Genomic DNA, 15,040 nt, shown 5'->3' with positions numbered 1-15,040 from the left:
TTGCAAAACTTGCAAAACAATACCTTTGTGTCTGTGCAACATCAGTGCCAAGCGAGAGAGTGTTCTCCACTGCAGGAGACATTGTTTCTGCAAGCAGATCTCGACTTGCAACGGAAAATGTTAACAAACTGATCTTCTTGCAAAAAAACATGAAGATCTAAATTGACTAAAATAAAGAATAAAGAGTGACCCAGTGTTCTCACCTTCCAAATATTTTATGTTGGTTTTGAAATGCATTTATGTTAGTAGCCTACTTGAAGCACAATAATGCACATGTTCTTAAGTTAGAAGGTTGACTTTTGCAGGGGTAAGAAACTGCATCATTTTTTGTTTTGTAAAGAAACCTGTTTTTGACAGAAGATTTAAGTGTTTGTTACCTAATAAATACATAAAAATTATTGAATTTGACAGTAGCCATTTTTTCTTGAACACACCGAACCGAACCGAAACCGTGACCCTAAAACCGCAATTCAAACCGAACCGTGAGTACTCTGAACCGTTACACCCCTAATATATATATAAGACATTGATATATAACAGTACACATTGATAAGCTATTTACTATAAACGCTGCAATATTTCAGAAAAAAATAAGAATTGTCATTTTTAATTTCACTGGGACTTTAAGCTTATTCCCAAAACATTAGGTTCTCAAAGAAAGACATGTTAAGGTAGGCATTCCAATCCTCACTTTTATTTATTTAACATGTCTGTATATAATTAGCTACCTTATTGCAAAAACATGTCTGTGTCGGTTCTGTTGTTTTCGTTTTAAGTGAAGCACGTGCATCATCTGGTCCAGTGGTGCTGAGGCAAAGTCAGTGTTTTAAGCACTATGTAGTGTAATAGGTTCAGTACAACATGGTAGCCACAAATTAATAAAGATTTTGCTACAGAAAACATATTTTACAAAATCTTTGCAAGTCACTCGCCTAATCGGCATGGCAACGTTTAGCAGATTATGTCAGAGTTTGTTTTTCGGGAAATTATACCACACTGCTGCTCAGACATTCCACAACCCTACAAACCCCGATTGAGCATGTTCAGTCGGGTGAAAACAGACTCCGACCAACAGACACAGACAGGGGTATCACACTGATCCATCAAACACTGTCGGTGTTTGTTGGCAGTTGTCTGTGCGGTGCAAATTGGCCTTAACTGTTTTACTTCAGTCTGCACAAAGGAAGCCTCCTATCGCTGTGTATTAGCTGACTGTTTACATCACCACTGAGAATCACAAAAACCCCTCTGGTGACTGAAGCCACCAATAAACCACTACTGATAGTATCATTAAAACAGAAAAAAACCATTATAAAAACATAACTGACAGACTTGAAAAAAAAATGCAAAAGCAAAAACCCTTTAGATGCCATTATGACAACTCTGACTGAAAGCATCATGAAAACAAATGCATAAAACAAAAAATATACAATACTGACACATGGGCAAAAAACACTACTTATACTCACACCATTATTAAACTTTGAAACAATAACATCGTCACCACAATATGCACACAATACTGACACCATCATCACAACATACAAACACAAATACTGACACAATCACCACAACATACAAACACTACCGACACACACTCAAAACAAAAGACCACCCCTGGGGCCTGTTTAAATAAGGAGGTTGAACCAACTCTAGGTTAAACCTTGAACTCAGAGTTGGTTTACTTAGAAATGAGAAACTTTGAGTTTTTGGTTTCAGAACAGCTGATTTGAGTTAGTTCAATTTACTCTGGGTAGGCTTACCCTGGGTTAAGCGCACGCACCACGACTATAAAAAGCCATCATCAATGGAGCTCCGATATTACGATTCACCATGGCAACGGCACCAAAAAAGCAACATGGCGGCAAAAAGCACTTGAGAGTGAGGCACACTTTCCGCTCTGCATACAGTGGATTTACTGATGTGCTGAAAATTAGTTAAGTTTAAATTAATAAATAGATAAATGTACCAATAAACAAACAAATTAATCATTAAATGAATGAAACAACAGAAATAAAACAGAAATAATAAAAAAATCGTATGTTCTCACTCGCCATGAGTGCAGTCTATTTACGTGAATGAGACGCCATGATGTATAGGACACCTGTAGGGCGTCAGACTCTCCTGCAATATTAGACTGATCGCCAGTTCGAACCCTGCTGTGAGCAGATTTCAGTTGGAATGGCTGCACGTCAAAATTACTTATTTACAGGGCTGGGCGATTAATCGAAAAGTAATCGAAATCGACATTCAGAACCTGTAATCGATCAAATTTTTCCAGGTCGATTATTTCAATTACTTTCCATTTAAAAACACTACCGCGTGTGGAGTCACGTGACCCCGCTCCGTTACGTTACGTTATTCCGCCGACATGTCGAGCATGGAGAGCTTAAACACTGAGACAACTGAGCAACAAGAGCAGCTTGTACCAAAGAAAAATGCAGTCTCTGTCGTTTGGACACATTTTGGCTTCAGTAAGGATGACATCGAACAAAATGAAGTCAGATGTAGACACTGTAGATAAACAGTTTCGACGAAAAATCCAGGCACCTTGTTCCATCGTGGGCTGACCTGGATGTCTTAGAGGCTGTCAGCAAGGCTCTTTCCCCCTTGATGGAGTTCACAGACGCCCTATCAGGGGAAGAGTATGTGACCATTTCATTTGTAAAGCCTGTACTGCACATCCTCAATTCACGAGTGCTTGCTGAGGAGGAAGATGATGTGGAGCTGACTAAAACTATCAAAACCAGCATCCTCAGGTACCTTAAGGAGAAGTACTCAGATCCTATCACAGAAGAGCTACTGGACACAGCCAGTTTTGTTGATCCCAGATTTAAAGCTACCTACATTTCTGCTCACAATGTCCCCACCATTCAGGAGAAAGTGAAAACAGAGATGGAGAAGATGTCAGAAGCTGAAGTCTGCAGAGAAAGTCAGATTACAGAGACTGCAGAACCAACAACTTCATCAGCAGTAGCAAAAAAGCAAAAGAGGTCATTAGGAAGCTTTTTTAAAGGGAGTGAGGCAACACCTTCAGCTACACCCACTCTGTCACTTCAGCAATCGCTAGAAGCAGAGATGAGCTGCTATTTGGTGTCCCCCATGCTGGATAGTGAGGCAAATCCACTGGACTGGTGGAGGAAGCATCATGTACACTTTCCCACTCTAAGTAAGGTGGCAAAAAAGTATCTCTGCATACCAGCTACTAGCTCCCCATCAGAGCGAGTTTTCAGTTCGGGCGGAAACATTGTTACATGCCTCAGGTCCTGCCTGAAACCTGAAAAGGTTAACATGCTTGTGTTTCTTAGTAAGAACTTAGAGTAAATTCAAGATCACTAAGATCACCTCATGCAACAGTGTTTAAGAGAGTTCTATTTTCATTACAACAATCTGTTGTTTACATTGATACATTGCACATTAAAATATTTGTTTACAGAAGATGCAAGAAATGCACTGTTTAAAATATTATTTACAGGATATACAAGAGTTATTTTATTTAGAAGAGATACTGCTTATTTTCTACTTTTAATATGAAAAACATTGAAAATAATTTATTTTGTTTCCAAAAGTGCAAGTTATTTATTTTTACGTTTTTCATAAGAACAAAGTGACTGTTCGTTTTAGGCAATGTGTGCTTTAATTTCAGATGTTCAACATTGATGTTCAATAAATAATCATAGATAGTAGATAGTGTGTGTTTCCTTCAATTATTTTAAAATCAAGTAATGCACCCTTCATTCAAAAATCTCTCACTTGTAATATGTGAGCATATTTACTGTACAAAACTTGTCAGTGAACTATGAGGGCAAAAAAAATAAAAAAAAATAAAAAATAATCGTTCATTAATCATAATCGAGGTAACATGTTCAATTAATCGAGATTTTGATTTTAGGCCAAATCGCCCAGCCCTACATTTATTACCTTTATCGCTTCATTTATGCATGCATGTCTGTATTTATTAATTACTTTATTAAGTCATTTCTCATCATCCATAGAAAATTATGCTCTGATGTAATGCACGTATGGTGGCTGATGTTATTGATGTAAGGATGGATGAGATATATTTTCATATATCTAATTCACTGTAAAGAAAAACGGTACAGTTTTAATAAAAATGCACAGGGAAATGACAAAATTCCACTCGGGTCCTAAATTGCTCTCCTGAAATCAAAGTACATTCCAATGAATTAATACAGCCTCTTCATGAATCCTCTATAAAAGCACATATGACATATAAGTCACTGAGATGGTCTCTTTGTGATCAAAATGTATGCCATGAATGACTGTATTAATGAATGAATGAATGAGTTACACCATGTTGTGCTTTAAAAGGGGGAGGAGATCGAAATAAACTCTGGGTTTACCAAAGAAAACCTGCTCCCGACCAGGTTAGGTTCACAGAGTAAGTTACTGTGGTTACTGACTCGGAGTATAAAGTTACCTCTCCTTTATAAATGGGCTTGAGTTACCCCGCTTTCTCAGGTTTGACATACCTCACATTCTGAAACGGAAAATCCAGAGTTTCCCTCATTTCAGGGTTAATATAATCAGAGTTTTCACTAAACCTCCTTTCTGAAACGGGCCCCTGATCATCACAACATACAAACACCACTGACACAATCACTACTGACACAATCATCATCACAACATAAAAACACCACTGACATCATCATCACAACATAAAAACACTGCAGACTGATCCAGTGACTGTGCATGGGTTAGGGCTGGGCGATAAATCGATTTACTCGAATGTGTAGTTTACATCGATATGTTTTAATGAAAATCGGGTTTCTCTTTGTCATCCGTCGACGTTCCCCTCTGGGCTTCCGTAAACCTTTTGAATCTGAAGTGATAATATGCCGTTTGTGAAGATTTTCGGTTTTCAAATTATATAATTTTAAATTCAGTTCCATTAGGAGTAGGGCTGAACGATTAATCGAAATCGAATCGCAATCGCGATGTGAGATGTTGCGATTTGCTAATCGCAAGAGGCTGCGATGTGGAAGCGATGTGAAAAATAGGAAACGCGTCTGTTCCAAGCTCGCTTTGAGTGGCATTCTTGCTAACCAACTGAGTGAGCGAACCTCCGTTATGCCTAATCAGCACTGCCCCAGCCAACTGCGTAAATGTCCGTCATTAAAAAAACAAACATACAGAAGGCAGGAGAGAGACAGTGTGTGTTATTATGGCATCTGCAGAGTCAGATCGATCATATTAGGCAAATAAATACTAAAGAACCGTCCAATTCAGAAGACCGCACACACAGCCTGTGTCATACTCGCGCGACTCTTCCCCGCGTTGTGCGTCTTGCGGACGAGCCGTTTAAACTTGACGCGCACACATAGCCTGTCATACTCGCGCGTCTCTGCCCCGCGTTGCGCGTCTCGCGGACGAGCCGTTTAAACTTGACGCGCATACACACCCCATAATACACAGCCTGTTTCGTAATGACGTTTATAGTAGCCTACTTGAGTCCGGCTCGGGCATCTGGCAATATGGACGAGGCTTGACGCACACGCGCACCCTGTGTAAACTCACGCCTAGCTCCGCGTTTCAAACAAATGTAAATTCTATCTAACTGTTTTGCTAATTTCACTTGGATGAAATTAAACATTCAGCACATTTTTTACTTTTTTAAAAAATCCCACATACTTAAACAATAATAAATCAGCCTATGTAAACTATGAACTATTTTAATAATTCACTAACACAATAGAAAATGTTATGGATTTAAGGGTTACAATGGGAGTTGTATTTGTTTTAATGGAAACTATAATAGTGTACACTGGTATTTGGATTCTATTGGTGTGATGTAATCTGGAAATTGGGAACCAATTAAACAACAGTAAGCCCTATTTGAATAATGCCCAAAGCACACTACAAAAATTAATTTTGTAATCGTTTTAATGGAAACAATTGTTCAATAATGTTTTTTTGTGACTATACCCATACTGTGCTCCACACAACAATATTGAATTGAAGCTTGAATTAGAAAAGTTAAAATCGCAAATCAAATCGCAATCGCAATGTCTGTCAAAAATATCGCAATTAGATATTTTCCCCAAATCGCACAGCCCTAATTAGGAGCCATATCGTTAACTGTTTGAACGTATGACTGTGCATTTCTTCATGTTATGCGCGAGACTGTACGTACAATAAAGTGGTTAAAGTGGTGAGCGCAGGGATGCACCGAAGTTTCTGCTGTCGAAAATGGCATCTGTATTAAAGAACGAAAATGTCTGGCACCTTGTCTCTCCTGCCAGTGCTCGCACTCACTCTCTCTCCGCCATCAAGGGACGATAATGTCACCTGTCATAACAACGAATAAAAACTAATTAATATAACAAGAAAATCTTAAAAGCCATCGGACAGAAAATGACACGAAAGCTGTATGTGATGCGCGTTTTAAAACAGCTCAAAACATGTGAATGCAATAGACTCATATAGATCAGCGGAATGATCTGGTGATGTAGTTTTCTCTAGCCCATTTCCTGAAGCGCATTTCAAGCCCATTTACATGTACAGACCCACTGCCACAAAGCCTGTTGTTTTCATTAAAATGATTGTGTACCATATAGAGGTCTGCAACCCGACTCGAGCCCGACGGGGCCCGAAAAACTCACGGGCTTCGGGTCGGGTTAATGTTTAATGAATAGCCTCGGGTTTGGGTTTGTAACTAAAAAATATATAGGCTATATACAAACAAGTTTGCGTGCCATGCCGTGGCGTGTGCTTGCGTGTTTGCTGCGTTGCGACCACAAAAAAACACGAGAGAAAACACAATTTTCGCAAAAACTGTTCTGCACACATGCTCCCGCTCTTGTCCTCGTTGTCACAACACAGCAGGTGATGGTAAGATGAGTGCGATGAAGCAAAATATTAGCGATGGAAAATGTATTACAGTTCCAAATGATGCAGGGAAAGCTGCACTCTGGAAGAATGATGATCTTGTCATTACTGTCAAGACTGGCCCGTAGTATCCTCAGCATCTCTGCAAGTGACGTTAGCAGCAGCAGCGAGAGGAACTTCAGTGTAGCTGGGCTAACTTTTAATCAGAGGAGGACGGCGCTTAAAGGGGTCATATGGCAGAAATACGTGTTTTCTGTGTCTTTGGTGTGTTATAAGTTGACAATGCATGTATTAGACACGTAAAATTGCTAAAATTAAAGAGTCGGAACAAAAGATGCATTCTATCTAAAAGCGAATGCGAACCCAGACCTGCCTGAAATGCCTCGTGTAACCACACCCCGACAAATGTACGTCACTACGTAACATGATTTGACTTAAAGGAGAGGTTTCTTGCTACTTTTACACAAATGTAATATAAATCTTAGGGGTCCACAGAATGTGTCTGTGAAGTTTCACCTCAAAATACACCGCAGATCTTTTATTATACCATGCTCTAATTGCCCAGTTTTGCATGTGAGGAGAAACGCACTGTTTTGGTGTGCGTCTCTTTAAGTGCAAATGAGCTGCTAGTCTCCGCCCCCTTTTCACAGAAAACTCAGCCAGGGCTCACTGTGAGCCTGTGCTTCCATCGAGAAAAGAAGGGTCACAAAGCGAATGAGAAACGCTGTTTCCATCTTTAAACACCAAACACATTGTTTTCTAAAAGCGAACAGACTCCTAACAAAGGCGTCATGTTTTCTACATGCGAAATTACACATGACAAACCGGTCGCGTGTTTACAGACCGTACACACTGCTTTCTATAAGTGAAAGTACCCATGACAGACCCATCGCGTGTTTACAGACCATACACACTGCTTTCTATAAGTGAAGATACTCATGACAGACCCATCGCGTGTTTACAGGCCATACACACTGCTTTCTATAAGTGAAAGTACCCATGACAGACCCATCGCGTGTTTACAGACCATACACACTGCTTTCTATAAGTGAAGATACTCAAGACAAACTCATCGTGTGTTTACAGACCATACACACTGCTTTCTATAAGTGAAGATACTCAAGACAAACGCATCGCGTTTTCTCTAAGTGAAAGTAACGTTACACAGGACAATCCCGTTGCGTGTTTACAAGCCATACACATTGCTTTCTTTGCATGAACGGACAAACGTTTCACAATGACGTTTTACCTACTTTTAAGTTGCCACAGGTCCCTGAGGTCTTACTTAAAAAATAACGGTACTTACAATGTCTTTATTTGCAGCTTTGCCTCGTTCAGTCTGGTGGATTTCCATTGAAAACAAAATAAATCCATTGCTCTCCTGTCAGGCTGGGAACAGTGTTCTGTGCTGCCAACAACAGAACACTTAGCATGCTTTGCTTACTTTTGTCATGGTGTCGGAACTAATTCACATATGCCGCTTGCGAAAACAAAAATGGCGGCAGCGCCATGGGTAGACACATTCCAGAAAAGGGGGCGGTAATATTATAATAAGAACGACTGCCTACGTCAGAAAGCGAGTGAAATCTGAACGGCTCGTTTTCTCACAGGCTTGCAGAGATAGGCTCACGTAAACAAAGTTACTGGATTGTCATTTTTCCAGGTTTACCAGACACCCGATTATAGCACTTAAACATTGAAAAAGTCAGATTTTCATGAAATGTCCCCTTTAAGACCGCCCAAATCTAAACGCAAGTGAGGTGGGCGTACTTGTAAATCTCATTGTATCACGGAGACGCTATGTGTTTCGTTGCGAAAAGAAAAACTCTTTGTTTGCCATGCCAAAAGATGAGACAACTAAAAACGAATGGTTACATTTTATTTATAACACTGTTCCAGAAAAGTACAATCCGAATGTTCAAGTTTGTTCAAGTTTGCATTTCACCGAAGATTGCTATACGAACCTGGGAGAGAGATTAAGACCGGCTGTGCACGAAAGCTTTGGTTAAAAAGTGGGGCCATTCCAACCATGAAAACTTCGCTGGTGCTTCAGATTCGCAACCTGTAAGTATATTTTTATTGTAAAAGACTTTGTTACGGACTAACGCAAATTGAGATTGTCTTGTGTTTGTAATCTGCAAATGCAGACGCACGCAGCATGAAAAAAGACAACATAAGTCCTAATAATGAGTAATAATGTTCCCACTAGAGGCAACAAATGTCGTGTTTATAATGTCTTTTTATATTTATTTTGGGTTTATTGTATTTGTTGAGTCGCGACAAGACGTGGCGTAACACTGGTTGATCAAGAAGGGCAAAAGCGCTCACGTTATTTATACCATTCCCTGCTGTAATGCAAGCTTGTTTCTATCTCACACAAACTCTGTATGATGTATATGGTTGTTTGTTTATAGTCTTTATAACTTCGTATATAAAAGGTAAAACAGTTAGATATAGTTTTTAACTATTTAAAATCATTTTTTTTAATAAAACCTTAACAATCCTTTACATCCTGCTCAAGTTGCGCTCGCAAAGTTGATGTATCGGCTTGATCATCTTCATTTTCCGTATCAGATTTGGGCTCAAATTGATATAAGGAAGTACCGATGACATTTTATCACCTGTCAGTACAATTGCGTGGGAACATGATGTTCCGAATATGGTAAGAGGCGTTGGCACTGGTTAACTGGCCAATCATAGCACACCTCACTTTTCAGAACGATGAGCTTTGTAAAAAATCAGCGTGTTTCAGAGAGGCGGGACAAAGAGGAGATACAAACATGCACGGTATGTGGAATATACTGTGTTTTCGAACCTTAAAGCGTGTATACACATTGCATTCCATCTAAAACAAACGATAATATTAGTTTTAGACCTGTCATATGACCCCTTTAAACCAACAGTCTATTCAAAAATTATTTTTTACTTTTACACCTGTTCACCCGTTCACCCACAACAAAGTTTAGTTATTGGTAAGTCTGTGCCATTTCTTATTTTTTTTGTGTGTTCACTGCTGAGGGGGCCGCCGTGCCTTGATGAAACTGTGTTTGCTTACATGTAGCTATTTGTTTAATTATCATCGCAAGCAATCATAAAATGCAGCATATTTCAACAAAGCTTGCTGTTAAACACACTTCGGGTTTGGGCTTAAAATGTAACTGTAATGGTCGGGTCGGGTTAAACAATCTCGGTTACGGGCCGGGTTCGGGCTTTCGTTTAAAGCCCGTGCAGACCTCTAGTACCGTGTACGATTTTTTAAAGCACTGCTTAGTTTGTAACCTGACTACTGTTATGCATTTAATAATTCTAGAGTAATTGTAGAACCTTCACATTATGTAGGTAATTGGTAAAAAGTTAGATTTGATTCTGTTGCAAAAAATATTTTTATTAAAATATGTATTTTATTGTGTTAAAAGTTTAATATTAATAAAATTATGTAAAAAAAATTGTTGTTTAAATTAAAACGGATGTGTAAAAATGTATTCCCCCATTGCTAATCATGTAGGGGGGAATTCCCCCAGTATAAAAACAAAATTCAGGCCCTGCCAAGAAAGGCACAGTGTCATTGTGTAATTTGGAATTGGTTCGGTTTTGCGGCATCAGAACAAACAACACCCTGCTGCAAAGTGTGTTTGAAGTCTGTTGCTAGCAAAGGTAGCAGTACGACCAATTTACTGCAGCACCTCAAACAGAAAAATCGATTTAAATCGTATATCTGATTTTTTTAGGCCATATCGGCATCGCCCAGTCCTAGCATGGGTTGATATGCAACAAAACTTCATGTCTATATACATGTTAAGGATTATAAGGATAAGGATATACATTGAGGTGTCACGCAAATCACTAGTCCAGTACGGCGTGCCACAGGCTCAGTCTTAGGGCCTCTGCTCTTTGCACTGTACATGCTACCTCTGGGAGGTATAATTAAGAGACACGGAGTAAGTTTTCACTGCTATGCTGATGATACTCAACTAGGGCTGGGCGATATGGCAAAAAAGTAAACTCAATAGTTTTTTCTATATTGATTGATAACGATATTTATTTCGATATATATTTAATTAAAAAACGGTATTTAAAATAATCTATTTTAAATACAGTTTATTAACAGAAGTTAACCTTTAACCAGTTAAAATTCAATTAAATTAATGCACTGTTGCAACACAGAGGATATTAGGCCATAAACAACATGTACCAGTTCATTCAGTCTCATTTTGACTCAATTGACTCGTTAAGTAAAGGGAGTGTTCATTCAGTACATTCAAACCAAAGGGCTCCGTTAGTGCGTACATTCGAACGCTATTGGCTCAGCACCTGCGCACATACATAACGCTGCAATAATGTCTTGCTCGAGTAGTGGGATTCGTAGTACATTTCTTTAATCATGCAAGCATCTTACATACAAGGTACAATATTTTAATGTGCACACAAACTCACTTCATTACATCTCTAATCTGTACAGGGCAGCGCTGGTTTGTTTCATATGCACCAGCTCATGTTAGCAGATATGTTAACGATGGATATAAAAACGTTTGTGCTTGAGTTTCGAAGTAACTTGCTTGCAATTGCGCCTCAAGTTTGTTTTGTTTAACTGGCAATTGCGAAAAAAAAATAAGACACTTGATAAACCGCGTGATGACAACAAGTGCAGTATGAAATGGACTTTGTACTTTGACGCGCATGCTAAAAGCTGCACGCTGACTGACTGTTGTTGCGTTTATTTCTGCGTTCTGTTAGACTAAGATTAATCCATATCAAGTCAAAATGCCAATATCTTATCATCGTTTTTGAAATACATTCTATCGCGATTCGATATGATATCGTTTATCGGCACAGCCCTATACTCAACTCTACATTTCCTCGAGGCCTCATGAAACACACCAGTTCCATCAAATAATGGAATGCATAGTCAATATAAAAAACTGGATGAGTAACAACTTTTTATTACTGAACTCGGACAAAACAGAAGTGTTACTTATTGGACCGAAAACCGCCATACGTAACAACCAAGAATACTGCTTAACTATTGGCGGATGTTCCATAAAACCCTCGTCGTCAGCTAAGAATCTTGGCGTTCTATTCGATAGTAATCTGTCATTTGATAGCCATGTCGCCAACGCCTGTAAAATTGCATTTTTCCATTTTAAGAATATCTAAACTACGTCATATGCTGTCACTGTCAGATGCAGAGAAGTTAATTCATGCATTCATGACATCAAGATTAGATTACTGTAATGCACTGTTAGGTGGTTGCCCTGCAGGCTTATTACAAAACCTCCAACTGGTCCAAAACATGGCAGCTCGAGTTCTTACACGTACAAAAAAGTATGAACATATTAGCCCGGTTCTGTCAACCTTGCACTGGTTACCTATAAAGCATCGCGTTAACTTTAAAATCTTGCTTATTACCTATAAAGCCCTACATGGTTTAGCTCCTCAGTACTTGAGTGAACTCCTCTTGTATTACAGTCCTTCACATGCATTATGCTCTCAGGCATCCTGTCAGTTGGTAATACCTAGAATTTCAAAATCAAGTGCAGGTGGTAGATCCTTTTCCTATCTAGCGCCTAAACTTTGGAATAGTCTTCTCTGCACTGTCCGGGAGGCAGACACACTGTCAGTTTAAATCTAGACTAAAGACGCATCTTTTTAATCTTGCATACACTACACTTATATAATATAAATCCTCTGAGGGTTTAGGCTGCATTAGTTAGATCAACCGGAACCAGGAACACTTCCAACAACAACTGTTGTACTTGTTGCATCAAAGAGTGCACAACAGTACTCTACTCTCAGCCAGTCTTGTCTCATTGTTCCAAGGTTACAACAGCGAGCAGGATGCAGTTCATGCCCAGACCTGATGGTAGAGTGGAGAATGGGAAGCAGCGACCTGACAAGAGCTGAGATGATAGAGCTGGATAAAGCAGGACGCAGCGATTTGACACGTCTTCACTACAACATTTCAAATGCTATTAGATTATTAATGATAATCTTAAATCTATAATTTACCTTATTAGTAAGTTTATTTATTTTTATTTAGCCTTGTTGTGCAAGCACTGTTGAGCTTGTGTAGAGGCAGCAGCTTTTGCCAGAGGGGAACTGGAATCCTCTGGTTGGGCCTGGGTTCCCTGAGGTTTTTTCTCCTGAGGTTCGATTGGAGTTTTGGGTTCCTCGCCACGGTTTGCATACTGTTTTGCACTATTTGCCTGGCCGGGGGGCTGCTTTAGAATTAGAATTCTAAAGTTTTAGTTAATTAATATTGCATATAGGAATATAGGAATTTATAGTCTGTTTAATATTTGACCTGTGTTTCTCTCTCCTTTATCTTAAATGTGTGCTTTCACTGTGCGTGCGTGTCTGTGCTTGTCTGTGTCTGTGTGTGTGTGCTTGTCCATGTGTCTTTGCATCCTTGTGTGTGTCTATGTCTATGTGTTAGTACGTGTGCATATTGTGTGTGTGGAGTGTTTTGTATGTGGGTATGTCTGTCTTCTGTGTTTTCACCTTTTTCTTGTTCTTACAGGTATAACTTTAATTGTTTTGCTTATAGTCAATATGTCTCATGTACAGCTGCTTTGTAACAATGAAAATTGTAAAAAGCGCTATATAAATACAGTTGAGTACTGACACTGACACCATTATAAAAATAAATACTGTCACCATTATCACAACACAAAAACACTACTAACGCCATCATGAAAACACTACTGACACAATCATCAAACCACAAAAACACTACTAACACCATCATCAAACATAACAAACACTAACACCATCATCACAACATACAAACCCTTGTGACACCTTCATCACAAACAATATTGACACACCGACATCATCACAAAACACTACCGGCATCATTATCACAACACAAAAGCACTACTAACACCATCATCACAACATACAAACACTTGTGAAACCGTCATCACAAACAATACTGACACCATCATCACAGCACAAAAACACTATACTGACACCATCATCACAGCACAAAAACACCATAGTGAAAATAAAACACAGACTACAGACACCACATCATCATCAAAACACAAAATCACTATTGTCACAGTCATGAAAACACAACTGGCACCATCATCTCAACACAACAAAACACACTGACACCTCCATGACAACATACAGACACTAGTGACACCATCATCACAAACAATACTGACACTAACACCATTGAAAAAACACTACTGTCACCATCATCACAACACAAAAACACTACCACCAACACCACCATGAAAACACAACTGACAACATCATCTCAACACAAAACACTACTGACACAACCATCAAAACACAAAAAACACTACTGACACAAACATCAAAAGGCAAAAAAATACTGACACTATCATCAAACATGGCAAACACTACTGACACCATCACAACATAATACCTGACACCTTCATCACAAACAATACTGACACCGACGTCATCACAAAAACAATACTGACACACCATCATAAAAACAACAATGACACCATCAAAACAGAGAATAATTCTTACAAGACTAGATCTCTTCTGACTCAACCCATAATAATAATCCAACAACAACGCGATCATCTCGGCTAAACTTGACTTACTTGAGTCCTAACCCGTGTAAATGTTGTCCTATGAGTCTGATCACATCCTCGTCGGCCTGTGACAGTCGTTTCTTCTTCTTTAGGCCGGCATCGGAGGTCGGACTCTCGGTGGACGGCAGCCCGTTATTAGCGGCGGACAGCAGACCGTTCGAGTGCACAGCACCCGCGGCGGAGGTCGACGACTCTCCGTTCCGACAGGACAACTGCGCCTCCGGCTCTTGTCCTCCTGTCCCGTTGGCCTGCATGTTACGAAAGGCGTTTAAAACGTCGGGTCTGTTATTAAAGTGGACAGATGAGCGTCGGTGGGGGGTTGGGAGAGCAGCCGCAGAGAGGCCCGTGATCCCGGCAGCAGACGCCCCGCTCTCTCCTGCTCCCTCCGCCGCCGAGCCTCGGCTTTTCTTCCGCGGGGGCGGCGAAGCTCCGCCGGTTTCCGAGTCGGAGGAGGAGGAAGCGGAGGCCAGAGTTTCCTCGACGGCAATGTCAGAGTCGAGACGCACTTCAGGCTCGATTTCAGCTTGATTACGTACGCAACGGACTCGCTCGCTCACCGCTCTTGTTATTGTTTGTCAGAGAACAGCTGCAAGTCCATTACGGACGTCTGTGCGTGA

General features: G+C 39.9%; 1 protein-coding gene across 3 annotated transcripts in view; it reads right to left on the bottom strand.

Annotated features, from left to right (window-relative positions):
* wdr26a (WD repeat domain 26a) overlaps positions 1–15,015 on the bottom strand; it is a 41,923-nt gene extending 26,908 nt beyond the window's left edge. For all 3 annotated transcript variants that reach the window (XM_057324901.1, XM_057324899.1, XM_057324900.1), the window contains exon 1: positions 14,433–15,015. In XM_057324901.1, coding sequence (XP_057180884.1) covers positions 14,433–14,677 — 245 coding nt within the window. In that variant the 5' untranslated portion in view covers positions 14,678–15,015. The remainder of the gene's footprint in view (positions 1–14,432) is intronic.
* Between the last annotated feature and the right edge of the window lie 25 nt (positions 15,016–15,040).

The sequence above is a fragment of the Triplophysa rosa genome, linkage group LG25 (assembly GCF_024868665.1).
Source record: "Triplophysa rosa linkage group LG25, Trosa_1v2, whole genome shotgun sequence".
Taxonomy (NCBI): Eukaryota; Metazoa; Chordata; class Actinopteri; order Cypriniformes; family Nemacheilidae; genus Triplophysa; species Triplophysa rosa.
This window is presented reverse-complemented; position numbering and strand designations above follow the sequence as displayed.